Source organism: Ursus americanus, chromosome 30 (assembly GCF_024610735.1).
Source record: "Ursus americanus isolate L20-20 chromosome 30, mUrsAme1.1.p, whole genome shotgun sequence".
Classification (NCBI taxonomy): domain Eukaryota; kingdom Metazoa; phylum Chordata; class Mammalia; order Carnivora; family Ursidae; genus Ursus; species Ursus americanus.
In genome coordinates, this window is record NC_142156.1 from 15,547,780 (window position 1) to 15,567,583 (window position 19,804).

General features: G+C 48.6%; 1 protein-coding gene across 1 annotated transcript in view; it reads right to left on the minus strand.

Moving 5' to 3' along the window:
* RPH3A (rabphilin 3A) overlaps positions 1–19,804 on the minus strand; it is a 199,171-nt gene that overhangs the window by 13,532 nt on the left and 165,835 nt on the right. The window contains exons 12-18 of the mRNA XM_087857336.1: positions 14,684–14,770; positions 12,983–13,045; positions 11,746–11,982; positions 9,352–9,431; positions 6,641–6,715; positions 5,060–5,169; positions 437–563 (exon numbers count right to left, since the gene is read on the minus strand). Coding sequence (XP_087713462.1) covers positions 437–563; positions 5,060–5,169; positions 6,641–6,715; positions 9,352–9,431; positions 11,746–11,982; positions 12,983–13,045; positions 14,684–14,770 — 779 coding nt within the window. The remainder of the gene's footprint in view (positions 1–436; positions 564–5,059; positions 5,170–6,640; positions 6,716–9,351; positions 9,432–11,745; positions 11,983–12,982; positions 13,046–14,683; positions 14,771–19,804) is intronic.

A 19,804-nucleotide genomic window follows, 5' to 3' on the forward strand; every position in this document is an offset into this window, starting at 1 on the left:
TGTGGGTCAGGCAGAATTATCTTCCACGATAACCACAGTTAATTTACGAGTGCTTATTAGACACCAGGTTCTGTTCTATGTCTCATACACCCTCCTCTAGCACAGGTCCTGCTAGAACGCCCACTTTGTAGACAAGAAAAACGAAGCTCAGGAGAGTTCAGACCCTTGGCCAAGGCCAGGGAACGGCAAAGTGGCAGAGCCGGGCTTTGAACCCACAGCGCACTGCCCTTCCCAATTTCACCAAGGAGGACTCTGCTGTCAGAAGTGATGCCGGCACAAGGTTGGTTGAAGGCAGAGGCGGGATGACACCCCCATGCTCTGACCTGACACCTCCCTCTGACCTGAAATCTCCCTCCCCCTCTTTGCAGGCCCAGAGGAAGCCCCCCAGCCCCCAGACTCTTCTCCCCCATCGTTCCCTCGGGGCAAAGGCACTCACCGGGATCACCCGCTCCAGACAGATATTGAAATTCTTTTTCTGGTTGGGCTTCAGTTTCTTGAGTGAAAATCTCGTCTCACCAATAAACTCGTTATGGCCAAATTTGTCCTCATCACAGACAGAGATCCTGCGATCAACGTAAGGGGTGGGGAGAGAACACAGAGCCTGTATGAGCAAATACCATGTACGCCAAGAGCTATGATTGATTCTGGCAGGGAGTGTGTAATGTGCATAGGAATAGGTCAGTTTCCTATTTATTGAGCACCAGGCCAGCTCCTTCATGTTTCTTCTTTATTGCAGTGTGACTTACAAGCAGTAATGTGCCCACATTTTAAATTTAGAGCCTGCTGAGTTTTTGCATATGCATGCAAGGATGTAACAGCCATCCAGTTCAAAATATAGAGCATTCCGGCTCCTGGAAGACCTCCACGGTCCCTTCTAGTCATGACCTCCCTTAACAATAACCACTCTCTTGGCCTCTGGTAAGATTCACATTGTCTTGTTTTGGACCCTCATACACATAAAATCAGATGCTTGGTTTATTTTGCTCAGCACTATGTTGGTGGCTTCATCTGTGTCTATAGTGATGTGTCCTTTTCACTGCTGTATAGTATTCCACCATGGAACCATACCCTAGTGCTTCTGCTACTGATGGACATTTGGTTTCGACCAATTTCTAGCTTTAAGCTATTACGCATAAAGCTGCCACAGAACAGTCCTGTCTGAGTCTTTCTGCAGGCACATGGATCTTCCCAGGGGTGGAAATGCTGAGTCACGGGCTACAGAGAAGTTTAGCTTTGGTAGAAACTTCTAAACAGTCTTCCAGAGTGGTTCCACCCGTTCTACCCCCACCAGCAAGTCATGCCCATTCTGGTTGCTCTTCATTTTTGCTAACTTTTATTTTGTCAGTCTTTAATTTTAGTCTTTCTGACTGAGCAATAGTATCTCATTATAGTTTTAATTTATCATTCCTCGGGGATTAAGGAATACTTTATGGCCATTTGAGCATCATCTTTTGCAAAGTTAGACCAGGAACTTAGTCAATCTCTCCTCCTTTAATTTGTTCTCCCTGCAAACATCTGAGTTTCTCACTTTAGAGCAGAGACCGGAGACCAGAGAGGTGGATAATTTTTCCCTGGTAAGAGGCAGAACCAGGATTTGAATCCAGGTCTCTGTGAATCCTCAAACACTATATTGCCCTTTGTTATCTACTCCGCACAAGTGAGTAGGAGAGAGGTACACACAGAAAGGGCAGGTCATGGAAAGTTTCCTCAGGAGGCCAAAAGGACCCGTTACGGCAATGATAATTCATCCTGACATATACCAAAGGGGAGGAAGGATGTGTGCCCCTGAGGCATGGGAGGCAGTCTGAGGGGCAGGCTGGGACCAACGGCATCTTGCCCCTTGGCCATCCATGTTTGTTGAACAATGTGCAAAGTGCTGGAGAGCCAGAGCACCCTCGTGGCTGAGCCCCATGCTGTTTAGGACTGGAAAAAAAAAAAAAAAGGTGTCTCTACTTGGCTGGTGAGCATGTAACCAACCCCGTCCCTCTGCAGGGCAATGTGTCCCCAAAGACTTAATCATCATTTCTGAACCAATAATGCCAGTTCTAGGAATTTATCTCAAAGACATAAGAAGTGCAAAAATATTTAACTACAAAGATGTTTATCACGGTATTGTTTCTAGTTGTGAAAAAGCAGAAATAACGTATGCATTCTATAATGGGGGACTATTTAAGAAAAATCATGAGATAAACATAAGAATATAATTGTGTATGTGGAAAGCAGGGTTGTAATTAGCCAACACCAGGGAAAGGCAGAACCATAATGCAACACCAGTACACACCCTCCAGAATGGCCAGAATGACAAAGTATTGATGAAGCTGTGGAGGAACCGGGACTCTTGTACGTTGCTGGTAGGAGTGACAACTGGTACAATCACTATGGAAAATTGTCAGTTTCTTCTAAAGCTGAACATATACATACACTATGATTCAACCATCACGCTCCTAGGAAGAGAAGCGTGCATAATACAATGTTGCTAGAATGTTCCTAGCACGGCTATTGTAATAGCCCCCAAATGAAAATGAACCAAATGTCCCTTAACAGTAGAATGGATAAATAAAACTGTAGCATAGTCACACAATGGATACGGAAGAGCGACAAGATGGGGCGCCCAGGTGGCTCAGTTGGTTGAGCGTCCAACTCTTGATTTCGGCTCAGGTCATGATCTCGGGGTTGTGGGATCAAGCCCTGCACTGGGCTCTGTGCTCAGCGGGGAGTTATGTTGAGATTCTCTCTCTCCCTTGCCCTCTGCCCCCCACCCCCACCATGTGCTCTCTTTCTCTCTCTCTCTAAAATAAATGAATAAATCTTAAAAAAATAAAGAGGGACAAGAATTAACAACCTACAACTACACACAACTTGGGCAAGTATCACAAATACGTTAAGTGGAAAGACAGAGGAGAGTCCTGCTGTACCATTCCGTTTATGTAAAGTACAAACCCAGACTGAGTTCATTGTCCTCTAGAAGTTAGGGTGGTGAATACCCTGAGGGGAGGGTCCTCACTAGAAGGACAGCACTAGGGGCAGGGTGTCTGGGGTCTGGGAATGTTCTGTTCTCAGACCCCAGTGCATTCACTTTGTAAAAACTCATCAATCTGTACAGTTTTTATGTGCACATTTTTCTAAATGGCTGTTACCCTGCCATAAAAACGTTTACTTAAAATAATACTGTAGCTGGCGGGAAGGTACGTGCAACAGCCAATTTGAAAAGCGGTTTGTATGGCTTGTAAAAACAAAACAAAACAAAACAAAAACATCTACTATGATCCAACAAACGTTCCCCTTCGGCTTCCAGCCTAAGGAAACACTAGAACGTACAGAAGGAAGCGTAAAGGATGCTCATTGCAACTTTGTAAAAGCGAGAAGCTGGAAACAGGACACTGTAGGCAGGACGCCGGCTGAATAAACTGATAAACATTTACATAAAATTTAAAACAGGCCAGGGGCACCTGGGTGGCTCAGTCGGTTAAGTGTCTGACTCTTGATTTCAGGTCAGGCCATGATCTCAGGGTTGTGAGATCGAGCCCCATGTTGGGCTCCGAGCTCAGTGGGGCATCTGCTTGAGATTCTTTCTCTCTCTCTCTTTCTCCCTCTGCTCCCCCTCTGCTGCTCATTCTCTCTCAAATAAATAAATAAATCCTTAAAAAGTTTAAAAACATGCCAGACAATACCATCACTGTTTATAGATGCATAAGCACGTAGCTGAAGTATAAAACATGCTCGGGAATGACACCCATAAAATTCAGTGTGGCGCTTAGCCCTGAGGGGGAAAGAAGAGAGGAGGGGATGGGAGTATAGGCAAGGAGCTTCAATCTGCATCCGCAGGGCTTTCTTTCTTGAAAATAATAATAATTAAAAAAGCCAAAGCACATACAGCAAAATATGAAGATTTTCTTTTTTTTATTTTTATTTTTTTTTAAAGATTTTATTCATTTATTTGACAGAGAAAGACAGCCAGCGAGAGAGGGAACACAAGCAGGGGGAGTGGGAGAGGAAGAAGCAGGCTCCCAGGGGAGGAGCCTGATGTGGGGTTTGATCCCATAACGCCGGGATCACGCCCTGAGCCGAAGGCAGACGCTTAATATGAAGATTTTCTAAAAGACTGAGTGTTGCGTTGGTGGGTGTTTTATTATGTTGATATGCTTTTCTGTACATGTGTAATATTTAATCATAAAACATTAAAAAAATTTCAATTTTTATTTGAAAAATAAACCATTCTGTGTAATACTCTGAAGCAGTCAAGCGTGAGGCAGACCTGACTGTCTTCCCACGGCTGTAACCCCAAGATACGGTGTTAAGAAAAGGGGAAGTTCCAGATCTACACATCAGGATACTGTCCATGTTGTAAACAGTGGTAGGAATATGCGTGCACTCGGGGGGGGGGTGGACCCAGGCTGGCGGAAGGGACTAACATTTGTTTATTTTTTATTTTTTTAAAAGATTTTATTTATTTATTTATTTGAGAGAGGGAGAGAGAGAGGAGAGGGCGTGAGCAGTGGGGAGGGGCAGAGGGAGAGGAAGAAGCAGGCTCCCTGCTGAGCAGGGATCCCCGACACGGGGCTCGACCCCAGGACCCCAGGATCATGACCCGAGCCGAAGGCAGACGCTTAGTCGACTGAGTCACCCAGGCGCCCTGGGGACTAACATTTAAAAGCAGCTTTGCCTTCTCTATCATTTCTTTTTTGACCAGAAAAGTGTATTTTCTTATTGCTTACATAATTAAAAATGCGGTTTAACAAAACACTGTAGAAGAATATAAAATGGCATCAATACATTAAGAGAGGCTGATTAATTATTAGAATGGTCCATTTTTAAAATACTTAATTTTGTAAGACACATTTGCACACGTAGATACATGCACACAACCTGAACGTCTAGACACCAAGATGTTAAGAGTCTTGTTTATCTATATTTTCAAAAGTTTCTACCAAAGCATATGTTTGCAGAAGTAAAAAAGAAAGAAAGCACCAGGCAGATGTGTTTTCAAGAGTGGCCTCTGGCAGCGGCATGGGCAGCCTGCCCAGCCTCACCCCCCCTCTGCCCCCCACCCAGCAGGTACCTGAGCGTCTTCCTCTGCATGTCCTCGTCTGTGATGCCATGATAGACAAGGGTCTCATTCCAGACAGGGTTCCGGGTGTTCCGTAGGGTTTTTGTACGGAGCTTGTTGGACTACAGCCCAGAGAGATGGACAGACACCCGCTTGGTGGGAAGCCAGCCCTGCAGCCTCATCCTTTGGGTCGACTTGGGGTAGGTGGGTGGGTGATATAGGAGTCCGCTCCCCTTACGAGTGTCCAGGGGCTCAGTTGCTCGCAAATGCATGCTCTCAGTGAGTGGAGGGCATCCCCAGTGCTGGCTACAGCCATCGTCAATGCTGGACCCTGGGCCACCCCTTCCTCTGTGTGCTGGGCCCTCTCTTTGAACTTTCCATTAAGATTAGAGAGCATGAGAAAAACATACGATTTATAGGCCAAAAAGGCAGACATAAAGAGTCACTCACTTATAGGCAGTGAAAACACAATTTCTGGGGGGCATTGAAATGGTTTCTTCTGTCTCCCTAGACCGTATACTCCATGCCTGAAAGTCCTTAGGGGACAAGGTTTTCATTTTACTCTAAGAAAGACAGCTAAAAATACACTATATCCAGAAGAGGTGGCCTGGTAGCAAATCTAATTCATACTAACATGTAAATGACTCACTGGACGCTTTGGCAAAGCAAGTTTGGATTCAGGCGTGAGCAAAGAAAGAGTCTCAAGGAGAAGCAAATGTCACTGGGGGGCTAGAATGAGTAGTGGCCAATCACTTCACAGTTTGGCCATGGCCAGGGAGGGACTCTCCTTTCTTAATCCAAACAAAGAAAAGAGTGAGAGACAGTGTGTGTGTGATTGCAGACATGTGTGTCCTCTTTGTGTTATGGGGCATTTCATACTTGCAGAAATTCCTAACAGCCATTTTCCCAAGATCATGCAACCAAGTGTACAGTCACCCTTATTTTTGGGACACACATGTCAAATTAATACAACAAAGCGGAAAATAAATTCCAAGAAAGCACGCTTTCATTTCTAGCCATGTGCTCTGAGTGGGTCCCTCCAAAGAAAGGAGAGTTAACTCCATTGTCCTTCCCCAGAGCAAGGTAGTGATATGCAGGTGAGCGAGCTGGGAGGGAGAGAAAGGTGGGCGGGGCCGCAGTGCATTTTCACTTCATGACAAACACTTTCTCAAGTGCTTAGTACTGCAGCCTGGAGACAGCTATTCATTCCTCTTGAGAGAGAAGTGTTTGGTTGGGACATAAAGTGGGGGCGGGGGGTTGGTGGTGGTGAGCCATGGTCAGCACTGGGGAGCCACTGAAGGTATTTGGGCAGGTGGATGGCATAACCGGGGCTTCTGCTTCTCTCCTGGCCTCCAGCAGCTCCCTGGATCCCACATTTTTGGGCTGGAGAAATGGGCAGAGCGCCTGTCCCTCAAGGGGGAGTAACTCCTGGTCTACCCCCCATCCCTTACCTCTTGCAAGGACTTTGCCATTCAGGGAGGAGGGGGGTTTGGGGCCAGATAGGGGGGCTATTTTAGGCTCTGAGTTGGGAACGTTGGGTGCCTGCCAGGGCCCATGTGCCCAGCCTGCCGAGAGGCCCAGGCCATATGGTACCTTGCTGGCTCCCGGCAGGAGATGCAGCTTAACATAGGGATCAGCCAAGCCGTTGGAATCCATGGGCTTCAGGCCCTGCAAGAGAAAAGGCAACAGCATGAGGGCCTTGGGAGGGCCTGGCACTCAACTGTCACAGGCAACGGGCACAGCCCCTGGCATCTGTCCTGCCCACCAGTCAACCCTTGCACTTCTTCTTCCAAAGACAGAGAAGGGACATGAAGTATCTTGGGAAGAATGTCGGAATCAGGCAAACAGGGTTTGGAGCCTGGCCATGTCACTTCCCCGCTGTGTGACTTTTGGCAAGTTCCTTAACCTCTCTGAGCCTCATTTTCCTCATCTGTCAAACGGGATAATAGTATCTGCAGTAACACTTACATGTAGTTATACATGTGCCCATGTGAAGTGCTGGGCACAGAGCCTGGCCCACAGTGACCGCTGCACCAATGCTGGACTGTTATTCCTAGCATGGAAGGAAATGTTCCAGAACAAGAAGGATGGGAGAGAAGGAGAAGCTGGGGAAAGGCGACCTGAGTTCTGGCCCTGGCCCCTGTACTCATTTCTGAGACCTCAGTTTTCCCATCCATAAGATGGGGATCACAATGTCTGTCCAGCCCCCCTCCCTGGGCTTGAATGAGGCTCAAGTGAGACACCGTGGGGTAAGGGAGTTTGTCTGGGGTAGGAATTAAATTGGGCTTGTTAATATGAGCAACCTCAAATTCCTGGCGCCCAGACATACTCTGTCCATCTTCCTATGCCAGGGCTGGGCAGGTGTCCCACCTCTGGGCTTCCACTGTCCCCTCTCACAGCACTAATCCCAAAGCCACGAATCTCTGTGGGCCTCAGTTTCCCCATCTGTTCCATGGGGCTGATTGCAGCCCCGGTTCATGGGGTCCTTGGGGGATTAAATGAGACCTCACCTGTGAAGGGTGAACTCTGGGCCTGGCACTAGTGAGTGTGGACAATAGGGAGAAGGTGCCACAAAGTGGGGGGCAAGGGGAAAAGCTCATAGAGTAGCCTTGTGGGTAAAAGCACAGGCTCTTGAGCTGGACTGCATGGGTTCAAACCCCAGCTCTGCCACTTCCTGCCCTTGTGATTTGGGCAAGTCACTTAATCTCCCTGTACCTCAGTTTTGCCGTCTGTCAAATGGGAATGATGATAGAACCTGTGAAGATTAAGTGGAATGAAATCACCGTGGAAAGCCTGGGAGGGTGTATAATACTCAGGAAATGTCACAGCCATGGTTTCTTGGCCATTTCCCTGACGTGAGTCCATGAGGGTAGGGCCGGTTCTTGGCTACGCTAGGACCATCAGCATTTAGGGCAGTGCCCGGTACGGAGTCAGCATTTGATGAACGTTTCAGGAATGACTACTGGGATTGCAAGGCCGCAAATTGGCAGACTCTATGCTTTTAAAATCTGAATTTGAACATCTTAGTTTGGGGCCTGCTCACGCCGGTTTACCGAAGCTACTCCCACAGCCGAACATCTCACACATTTTGCTCGTCTCCGTCACCTGCCCAGCCCGAGCGTGTGAACTTTCTGTATCCTGTCTCAAGGGGGCTGTAATGGTGTGGCTTCCATCCATTTCTGGAGCTGAAGGAGGGGACTGGGCAGGGAGCGAAACCATTACATCGGGATGCAAATCCAGCTCTATCCCTACCAGCTGCATGACCTCAGGCTTTACCTTTCCGAGACTCAGTTTCCCCATTTGTACAACGGGGCTAATAATGATCCCGACCTCCGAGGTCCCCAGGAAGACGAACGGGGCTAATGAATGCGCTTCCCTCACTGTGCTCTTGGGGCATGTAAGTGCTCGCTGCAGTGACTACGAGACAGGCGCTCAGCGAGACCTGCCCAAGACGTGCCCTGGGCGTGTTGATCCAGGAGCTGTGGTAAGTGTTAGCCTCGCTTATCATCCAAATGAGTGAAAAGGGGAGCTTTTAATTATTCCTGCAAGGTCGTGGGCATGGCTAAGCACTGCCCTGGGCCAGTGAGAATGTGTGGCCGCCTTACACTTCATACTCAGTCATCCTTGTGGGAGAGGCACATTATTATCCCGGATTTACAAATGGCACACTGGGGCTCAGAGATGTTGAGTAACTTTCCCCAAATCGCACAACTGGGGAGCAATGGAGTTAGTGCTTGAACCCAGGAAGTCTGTTTCCTGAGCCTTGCTTCTGCTTTCACATGGGTCATGCTCGCAGCAGGGGAAACCCCCTCAGTTACTTTCTGGGATAGGCACTGGCATCATCTAGCTTGCCTGGGGTCTCCAGTTGAGTTGGCTCGCTCCCCCTGGAGTCCGCAGCAGAGAGATGTCCTAGTATCTGCAACAATGGGGCCCCTGACCCCGCCTCAGGCCGCTGTTCCAGCCTGCCAGCCACGAGAGCAGAAGGAGCCATTAGGTGAGCCTGTCAGCTGTCAATCAGGCTGTCATCGCTGCCAGGCAGCCCCTCTGCTTCAGTCCCCTCCAGAGGCTGTGGACGGTCTGGGCTGACTTCAGCTCTGCCCTTGAAGTTCTGCCCTTGAAGCTCAGTGAAACCCCCTGGAACACCCCCGAAGGAAGTTGTCTAAAGGGAACGTCCTGGCTAATTCTTGCCCCTTTCTATCAATTGTCACTGTCACAGGTAGACAGGCCTGGTCACCCAAGCCATTCCCAAGCCCCCTAGACATGCCAGAGCATCCGCGTGGTCCCCAGCTTGGTCTCTCACTCACCTTGGCTTTTATGATGGTGCAGTGCAGGGAGCTGTTGTCCTGGTCGTAGAGAAGGCTGAACTCCAGGGCCCCCAGGGTGGCTGAAGGGGGCAGAGGCAGGAACCAAGAGAACATTCTTCAGTCATTCACAAACATTTCCTGAGCACTTACTATGTGCCCAGTCTGCTCGAGGCATTGAGCCTACAGAGGGGAAGACTCGGTCCCTGCTCTGGATGCCCCATCCTGGTAGACCCTCCTGTCCTTCGGAGCCCTCAGCACACCTGAGATCACTTAACCAAGTGTGCATTTGCCTAGTTAATGACTTCCCGTCCTGCTAGATTGAGAGCGCCCTGAGGGCAAGGGCTGTGACTGTCTCGTTCGCTGCTCTGTCCCCACTGGGCACAGTACAGGGCACACAGTCAGTGCTCACTTACTCCCCTAGAGGAAGAAATGAGTCTGAGCATTGAGTTGCCTCTGCCTGGAATACTCTTCCTCTGGACCCTCACATGGCTGTGTCTTCGCATTAGCCACATCTTGGTTTCAATGTCACCTCCTCCCTCCCTGATCACTCCATCTAGAAGCAGTCACCCTCGCGGTCATTGTCCTATTTTATTTCCTGCTCCATTTGAAATGAACTCATTGGCATGTTAACTATTTGTCGACACTAGAATGTTAGTTCCATTAGATCAGTCGTTTTGGCTGTTGTTCTTTTGCTTTTGTTTTGCCACGGTGTCCCTAGCCCTAGAAGAGTTTGGAGCACATAGTATGTGCTTAATAAAACATGTGTCCACTCTAGAGATGAGTGCATGAGTGAGTGAGCAGTATATAGTTGAATACAGTGATAGGCTTGTTGTAAATCACCGGGGACAGCTTGTAATAGGGACAGATGCAAGCTGGGAGGGTCTTCTAGGCATGGCAGGTCAGTGAAGGGACACTTAAGGCAGAAGGAAGGAGCAGAGAACGCTGTTCAGAAGTTATTGGTGTGCAGAAAGGCAGAAAGGTGGGCTAAGTACAGCACATTGCCAGAGCAGAAGCAGCCCGTGGCTCACAAGGTGGCCGTGGACTCCCCACTCTCCTTCCCTGAGACGGCAGGCCCAGGACCGGTGGGAGAGCACAGCTGCTGTTTCATCCTGGTCATCTATGATTGACCGTCAGCCCCTCCACTCACTGGCGGTGTGAGCGTGGCCGGATCCCTGAAGCTCTTAGAGCCTCAGTCTCCCTATCTGTGAAATGGGATTATAGAAGCACCTATTCCCTGGCCCAGTGGAAAGACTAAATGAGCACGTGCACACAACACACTTAGAAAAAGTGCCCGGCACAAGAGAAGTGCTCAGCAGGTGTTGACTTTTGGTACTTCTGATGCACATACTAACATCATAATAACTCCTCTTGTGTGTTTAGCACTACGTGGTGATAATGACGGCCAGTTTATGAAGCATTTTCCCAGGAGGTACCTCAGTTGACCCTCCTCTAGCTCTGTGTGGGAGGCAGTATTCACCTCGCGTTTCACATCAAGGAGAGGTGACACGGTGGGCCAAAGCCAGGCCACCGATTATGACCGTGGGTCTACTTCTTCTGTGCGTGTCCTGTCTGTCCACCTGACCAGGAGCTCTTGGAACGCCTCCAACCCCACCACACATATTAGATCCAGATACTCGTCCATCCATGTCTCCCGCCAGCCCACAAAGGCCACCCCGGTTCTCCCTTGCTGCTCAGACACACCCAGGATAAGTGGCACTGGTGTATGCATGTGTGTGTGTGTCCCTAGGACTTCGGGTCTGAGTGGGCAAGGCCCAGAACAGGCACTTTACAAGTCATTGAAGGGATGGATGCCTGAGGAAATGCCTAGGAATTTTTAAATTATGGTTAAGAAATTACTTGTAGAAGATATACATTGAAGAGGTTTAGAGGCTATTAAAATACATATCTATCTATCTATCTATCAATCTATCTATCAATCATCTATCTATCTATCATCTATCTATCATCTATCTATCTATCTATCTATCTATCTATCTATCTATCTATCATCTATCTATCATCTATCTATCTATCTATCTATCTATCTATCTATCTATCGAAGTGAAATGCTGGGTCATATGATACTTCTGTCTGACCTGCTGAGGAACCAGCAAACTGAACATCTGAACATCGCAAATGTAGTCGAACTGTACTCTTTAAAATAATTTCAATAGTAACTTTGATGTTACATATTTATCACAATAAAAATATACATAGCACCTATTCTTTAGAAAGCCGATGTTGTTTTGTGAATTGAGTAACACAAATCTGTATCTTTATAACTTGGTTAATACGTTTGTTAGGCTTGGCATATTGGGGGGCTGTTCCTCTCTCCCCGGGGATGACATCCCGAAGTGACTCTCCCCAGACACTCTTCCCATAAGTGCCACCTACTTGCTTCATCCGAATCGTAGCTGTTGGCTTCTTCCTCCTCCTCCTCCGGGGGTGGGGGCTGGCGGGCAGGGGCCGTGGCAGGCTGGGGGGCAGCAGACGCTTGGGAATAGGGGCCTGGTGGGGGGCCCGCTCGGTCCTCCCTGGCTCCAGCTGCTGAGTAGCCCCCAACTCCCCCCGTTCTCTCCTCCCGGAGCGGGGCAGCGGCCCCAGCATAGCCAGAATCGCCAGGAGCCACTTCTGCAGGGGAGATGGGGAGAGGGCAGGAAAGAGGCAGCTGAGTCTCTGTGCCACGAGAGCAGCAACTGCTGCAGCATTACTATTAGTGATGAGCACCTACTGTATACCAGGTGCTCGGCAAGCCTTGTACCAGAAGCACCCCAGCCCAGCCACGGAGGACACCATATCCAGCTGACTGGGGGGTGGGGAGGTACATCATGTTACTCACTGGTTCTCTGAATGTTGCCTTTGTCAAAACCACCTAGGGAAGCTTGCAAAAGTGCAGGTCCTCGGGCCCCATATAACAAGTTCCAGGGGCTGATTTGGATGCAGGCAAAACAGACCTCATGGGGGTACTGATCAGTGGTGTGGGCTCTGCAGCCAGATGGCCTGGGTTTGAATCTCTGCTGTGTGACCTGGGGCAAGTTACTTAATGTCTCTGAGCCTTGGTTTCCTCACATGCAAAATGGGAATTATAATACCTGAGGGCGCTCGAAACTAGTAGCTGTTGTTTTCAAAATTATCTACTGCACGTACAGCACTTAGAACAGTACCCGGTGAGCCAGAGAGCGGCGGGTAAGGCGTAGCTCCAGTAACTGATGATGAACCCCATACACCGCACAGAAGACTTCCTGTCACTCAGCAGATCTTAATCCATTCCAGGCCGCGTGCTAAGGTTTCACATGCCCTAGTCTGTTTAATACTCCCATCGATTCTGTGAGGTTATTCCCATTTTAGAGATAAGGAAACAGAGGCTCAGGGAAGTTAAGTGCCTTGACAGCTGGGAAGTAAAGGAGCCCGGATTTGAATCCAGGCAGTCAGTGCTCTTAACCACTGTAGTGCTGTCCTTTTCTATCTAGCTAATCGTAGTGAGGACTATGCAGGGTTTTGGAATTAGGGAGGCCCCTTAGAGCTCATCAGATGGCTCGCTGGGTGCAGAGGGGGCAAAGGTCTGGCAGCCCCTGCTCTCTCACAGGAAGAGATGCCCACGGGACAGGTATGGAAAGAAAGGAACACTTGCCTGGTCTCTGATCTGGAAAGCGTCCTGCTGGCCCAGAGCTGGGTTTGCTGCCTCCTGGAGGCCCTGAATGGGGAAACAGAGAGGGATTCGCATCATTTGGGTGTTCTTTCCTACCCCCCCTCATTTCAGGAGTGTAGACACAGGCCTGGGGGCAGCAGGTGATGGGCAGAGGTACCCAGGGATGTAGGAATGGTCCCACTGGGGGACTCTGAGTTCAGAAAGACCTGGGTTCAAGCCCCAGTGCTTCCCTCCTGGGCCTCAGCTTCCTCCTCTGTGAAATGGGGATGGCTCTACCTGCTCTTTGCATTCCACAGGCTGTTACGAAGTTGATGAACGAATGGAGTAAGAATTATTTGTAAGGTGATAGGAGGGTTTATGCCTTGAGTCCACCATCGCTATGGGGTCATTCCTGGTCCAGTGGATTCTTTACAACTACATTTCCCAAAGCGTGGGATGCAGGGGAGAGCCAAGGGAGGGGCTTGGAATAACGTTCAACCACATAGCAAGAAAGTCATTTCAGTTCCCACTGCCTGTCAATACCCACTCCACCATGGCAACATCTCATTTAGGTGCTTCGTCTCTAACACCTCTCTAACTTTTGTGAATTTCCCTTTTGAGCAGAAAAGAACAGGCCCCGGGCTCAGAACCTTCAGCAGGCCAGCATACTGAGAATCGCACTGCACTGCTCTATTTTCATTGCATTAATTTTTATAATCACCCCCTGCAGTGGGTGGAACTGTATTCCCCAAAGGATGCTAAGTTCTAACCCCCAGTCCCTGTGAATGTGGCCTCATGTGGAAAGAGGGTCTTTGCAGAAGATCAAGTAAGGATGAGGTCATCAGGGTGGACCTTAATGCCATACGACTATGTCCTTACAAAGACATGGAGATGTACGTAGAAAGAACACGATGTGAAGGCACGGGGAGAGTGCCACCCATGGGCCAAGGAAGGCATGGGCCACCGGAAGCTAGGAGAGAGGGTTGAAGGGGATTGTCCCTGACAGCCTTCTGGGGAAGCCAGCCCTCCTAGCCCTTTGATTTCGGACTTTTGGCCTTCAGAACTGTGAGACTATAAATATCTGTTCTTTTAGGCCACTCGGTGTGTGGTACTTTGTTATCTTTAGGGCATGGAATACTGGTTTCTCCTTTATGCCATTATCACAGGTTTCTCTTAAATAGACAAAATGTTAATTGCACTGATCAGGCATTACTCCTATTGTTCTATGCAACCCATATTTGTATAGATTTTCCTATATTACCCATCTCTTTGGTCACCATTTCTTCCTGACTCTCACACTGCTGTTCTGGGAGCATGTGTCCCCAGCACTTCCTTGAGACAGAGTCTGGGATAGCAAGTTCTCTCGGTTCCGTTTTTCAAGTGAATCAATGGGAAGAAAGATGTGAAAAAGTAAGAGAGCAGGTGGCAGGTGCATAAGGTAAGGGCCGTGGGAGGGAGTGACAGTGCCTGCGGCGGGACAGCGAGGAACGAAGAAGCCCTGTCAACGCGGGTGGGTCCGCTGCTCCCGTCTCACCCGTGCCCGGCTTCCCCACCCAGAGGATTACTCGTTCAGAGGGTCTTCGCAGAGCTGAGGGTTTGGTAGTGGCTGTGGCTTTGCAGAAAGCCGGGCGGGCTCTGCAGGCAAGGATGGGAGGCAGCAGGGTCCCAGCTGAGTGACAGTCTGGGTGGGTGGGCGGCAGGTACCTGACTGCCCGGGCTGAGGCGGTGCTGGGCTCTGCACGGCAGCAGGAGCAGGTCTGGAGGCCTGCACGGAGTTGGCCCGTCGCAAACCTGCCGGGAAAAGGAAAGAGCTGTTGTGCTCTGCGTGCAGGTACCCACACATGCGCACACAGAGTGGAAGCAGGAGAAAGCCTGGAACTGGTCAGCCGGCACGATGCAATGGCTCCTGGGTTTGAACTGATTGCAGGCCCCGACACTCTCAGCTCCTCTAGACCCTCTCCTCCCCTCCGTGCCTTCTCTCTGTGCAACACTCAGAACCGCTACGCGGATCACAGTGGCAACACGGGGGTCGAAAAGCAAAGGTTTCGTGATGTCGCCTCCACCTGTGTGACCTTGCACAAGTGACCTGTCCTCTCTGGGTCTCAGTCTCCTCATCTGCGAAATGGGGATAATAGTACCTACCTCCTAGGGTTGTGCTGGAGAGGCTATGATACAATACAAGCGAAGGGCTCAGAACAGCACCTGGCATGGAGCAAACACTAAATGTTATTATTGAATCTGGTCTCTATCTGCACAGGGACCTAGCTCTGCGTCCAGCTTCTTGTATAAGCTGTGTGACTTTGGGCTGGTCATTCACCCTCTCTGAACCTCAGATGTCTCACGGAAGGAACAACTCTATCTACTAGATAATAATGAGTTAACGTTTATTTAATGTTTACGTGTTCCATGTTTCAGGGACTTCACAGATAAGAACTTATTTCACCTCTATACCCCATGAAGTGGGTGCTGTATTATCTCCAGTTTACAAATGGGGAAGCTGGACACAGAGGGCTAAGGAGCTCACTTAATGTTTCCTTACTGGTTAGTGGCAGAGCCAGCGTTTGAATTCAGGCCTTTGGTCTCTGGAGTCTGCCAGAGACCATCAGATGCTACTGTCTCCTGCACAGCTACTGGGGGATCAAAGGGGATAATGTACACAGCAGTTCCTGGCATCCAGAAGGTATGACATTCCTGGAAGAAAGCCCCGTCCTCTCTCATTTCACTGGGCTGGATCCCACCTTTCCTGAATTCAGCTCTTTGTCACTGGAGAGATGCTTGAATGCTAATGACAAAAGGGGCTTTGCCACCTCTGGCTGGGGGCTTACCAAGCCCTATGGGTCCTGCAGTAGCACTGTGGTTTGTTCATTTGGGTCCTTGTTCATTCATTCATTCATTCATTCACTCACTCACTCTCTTGCTCATTCAACAAGTGTTCACTGAATGTCTACCAAGTGCCAATCCCTAGGCAATGATGGACAAAAACCATCTTAATTCCTCCAAGAGTGCATGGCCCAGTCAGAAGAAGGAGACAGACACTGAAATAATGAGCTTATGAAACAGCAGTAACAGCCAACATCCACTGAGTACTTCAGATGTGCCAGGCCGTGAGCACCACCTCCTGGAACCCTCACAACTCGATGTCATGTGTGATATTACAGTCCCCACTTTGCAGGTGAGAAAATGGCAGTTATGTGTGCCTGAGGTCAGTCCAGAATCCCTGTCCTTAGCTATTATGTTATACCTGCCCCTGGAGGTAGAAAGTGAATAATCATGCCCCCTGGGCCCCCCACATGCCAGGCTCTGCTCCGAGATCTTTACCAGTACCACTGTGAGGTTCAGGTTCACGTAATCCTTCAGTGCAACCCCAGGAGATACGACTGATTACTGTCATCCTTTCCATTTTACAATATATGAAAGCCTGATGTCTTGATCTGTAAAATGGGAATGCACAGCTGGTAGGTGGTAGAGCTGAGATCTGACCCCACAAGGTCTTTGTTCTGGTGTTTGTGCCCTTGACACTGAACTGAAATGGCCACAGAGGTAAATAAGTAACATCGCGGGGGATGGAGGCAAGAGGCGACCTTTGGCTGGGGGGATGGGGACAGCTTCCTGGTGCCGGTGGCCTTTGGACTTGGAGTTTAGGTGTACCAACATGAAGGGGATATCGCTGCCCAGACGACCTCTGTAGCCTAAAGAAAAGTCGGGATGATTTTGGTTTATTCCACAGCACTAACTCCAAGTCCCAGATCTGCGGAGAAGGGGGCGCTGGGAGGTGTCAGGGTTACTGAATGGGGAAATGCAGAGCTGACCTGATTCTTGTTGAGGGTCTGGGGCCTGAGTTGCAAGCATCCTCCGCACTCCTGATGGAATTCCCTGTGGGGCTTAGGCTGGTCATCACTGAGGGCTGCCGGCATGACTGAGCCTTTTACGACACAGCAAGGGCATCTGGGCTCCAGCGGATCAGGAAGGGAGGCAATCATACCTTCTGCAGATGGCATAAAGAGGGTAGCACAGACATGTCTGTGTTTTAGGGCACCAGACCCCTCTGAATAACCTCAGTGCCACCAGACAGGATTTGAGTTGCCATACTTGTGCAATGTGTGAATGATATAAAAATACAAGACGCTGGCCCTTCCTCTGCTCAATATCCTTCTGTGGCTCCCTAGCACCTTCAGGAAAACATCCAAACTCATTTATCTAACTTTTCAGGCTCCTGAGCAATGTTTCTCAAACTTCGGCGTTCACAGAAATCACCTGAGGAATTTGCTTAAGAAGTGCAGAGTCTAGGTCCTGACCCCAGGGATTCTGATTTAGTAGGTCTGGAACGGGGCAGGGGACCAGTGCTTTTAATACACACCCAAGGTACATGGATCTGCTGATCCCCTGTCTTCTACTGCTCTCTCAGGGAGAGAGATTCTGGCTTTAATATGCTTTAGATGGTGACAAGCACTAATTAGAGCTGGGTGTCAGTACTCTGGGAACTCAGAGGAGGGAGCAAGTAACTCAGCTCTAGGGGGAGCAGGCGGCTGCTAGAAGCTTCATAGATGGCAGTAACATTTACACTGACTCTTGAGGGACAGGGGGTCAAATCTGGCTCAGGAATGTTGTATGACTGTCTTTTCCCTCAAGAGGCAAAATAATACAGAAGTTAAAAGCACAGGCTTCGTATACAAAAGTTAACTAAAAATAGGTCAAAGAGGGGGTGCCTGGGTGGCTCAGTTGGTTGAGCAACTGACTCTTGGTTTCGGCTCAGGTCATGATCTCAGGGTCGTGAGATTGAGATTCTCTCTCTCCGGGGCGCCTGGGTTGCACAGCGGTTAAGCGTCTGCCTTCGGCTCAGGGCGTGATCCCGGCGTTATGGGATCGAGCCCCGCATCAGGCTCCTCTGCTATGAGCCTGCTTCTTCCTCTCCCACTCCCCCTGCTTGTGTTCCCTCTCTCGCTGGCTGTCTCTATCTCTGTCGAATAAATAAATAAAATCTTTAAAAAAAAAAAAAGATTCTCTCTCTCCCTCTGCCCCTCCCCACTGCATGCTCTCTCTCTCTAAAATAAATAAATAAATAAATCTTTGGATGACTGAATATGACTCCCAAAGCACAGAAAATAAAAGATAAAAAAATTGGACTCGTCAAAATTAAAAAAAAAAACTTTTGTGCATGAAAGGACACTATCAATGGAGCGAAAAGGCAACCCACAGAATGGGAGAAAATATTGACAAATCATAGATCTGGAAAGGGGTTAACATCCAGAATATATAAAGAACTCCTGTAACTCAACAATAATAAAACAAACATCCCAATTAAAAAATGGGCGAAGGACTTAAACAGACATTTCTCCAAAGAAAATAAACGAATGGCCAATGAGCACATGAGAAGATGCTCAACATCACTAATCATCGAGAAAATGGAAATAAAAAACATGAGATACCAGTTCACATGCATTAGGATGGATACACACACACACACACACACACACACACACACACACTATACAAATGTTGGTGAAAATGTGGAGAAACTGGAACCCTTGTGTATTTCTGGTGAAGCTGCTGTAGAACCCAGTATGGGTGGTTCCTAAAAAAATTAAGCATAGAATTACCATATGATCCAGCTATTCCACTTCTAGGTATAGACCCCCCCCCCAATTAAGAGCACGGATTCAAACAGATATTTGCACACCAATGTTCATTATTCACAACAGCCAAAAGGTGGAAACAACCCAAAGGTCCATTAACAGATGAATGGATAAACGAAATGTCTATCTGTGCAAGGGGATATTATTCAGCCTTAAAAAGGAATTCAGGGATCTGATACATGCCACGACATGAGTGAACCTTGAACACAGGATGCTAAGTGGAAGAAGCCAGTCACAAAAGGCCACGTATTGTGTAATTCCACTTATATGAGATGTCAAGAATAAGCAAATCCATAGTGGTTAGTGGTCACCAGGGGCTGGGGGGGAGGAGATGGAATGCAGAATTATTGTTTAATGGGTAAAAGTTTCAGTTTGGGATGAAATGGTTCTGGAGATAGTGGTGATGGTTGCATGACAGTGTGAATGCCCTTACTGCCACTGAACTGTATACTTAAAAATAGTTAAAATGATAAACTTAATATTTAGTATATTTTACCATCATTTAAAAAGATGTTTTTAAAAAGCACTATCAATGAAAACGTCACCTCTGAAAGAGAAAAACAAGCACAAGCTTTGACGTTGGCCAGACATGGGTTTAATTTCCATTTGAACCAACGATCAGCTGTGTGACCTAGGGCAAGTGTCATCACTTCTCTGAGCTCAGTTTCTCCACCTGTAAAATGGGAATAATAGAAGTCTTCATGACAGGGTTTGGGGTTGTGACAAGGATTAAATGAGATGGTCTGCATGAAGAGCTTAGGCCAGCATCTGGTGCAGAGTAAGTACTCAACAAATACTCCATGATGTTGCAGAGCTCAGAAATTCTTCTTTTTCTATGAATCTGAATCACAGGCTCATTGGGGGGTATGCACAGTGGATTAAGCACAGGGTGTGTACCCAGCTCTCTTGCCGAGAAGAGGGACTACGGGCCTAAGCTACAGACCCACTATTGAGGAAGAGAAGCCAGAAGTCACCATGGGACCTGAATATTCAGCCCATCTAACTTTGGACCCAGTCTCATCCCCTTGCTACAAAGGAAATGAAGCGGCTCTGAGGTCTCACACAGGAGGCAGGGAGCTTTGATCTCTCCCATCCAGTAGACATTTTCCCCAAAGTCCAGGAATCAAGGACTCCCACCGGCGGGTACTCTTGACAAATCAATCCCCTGTGAGTGCAGCCAGAGGTGCCGGGC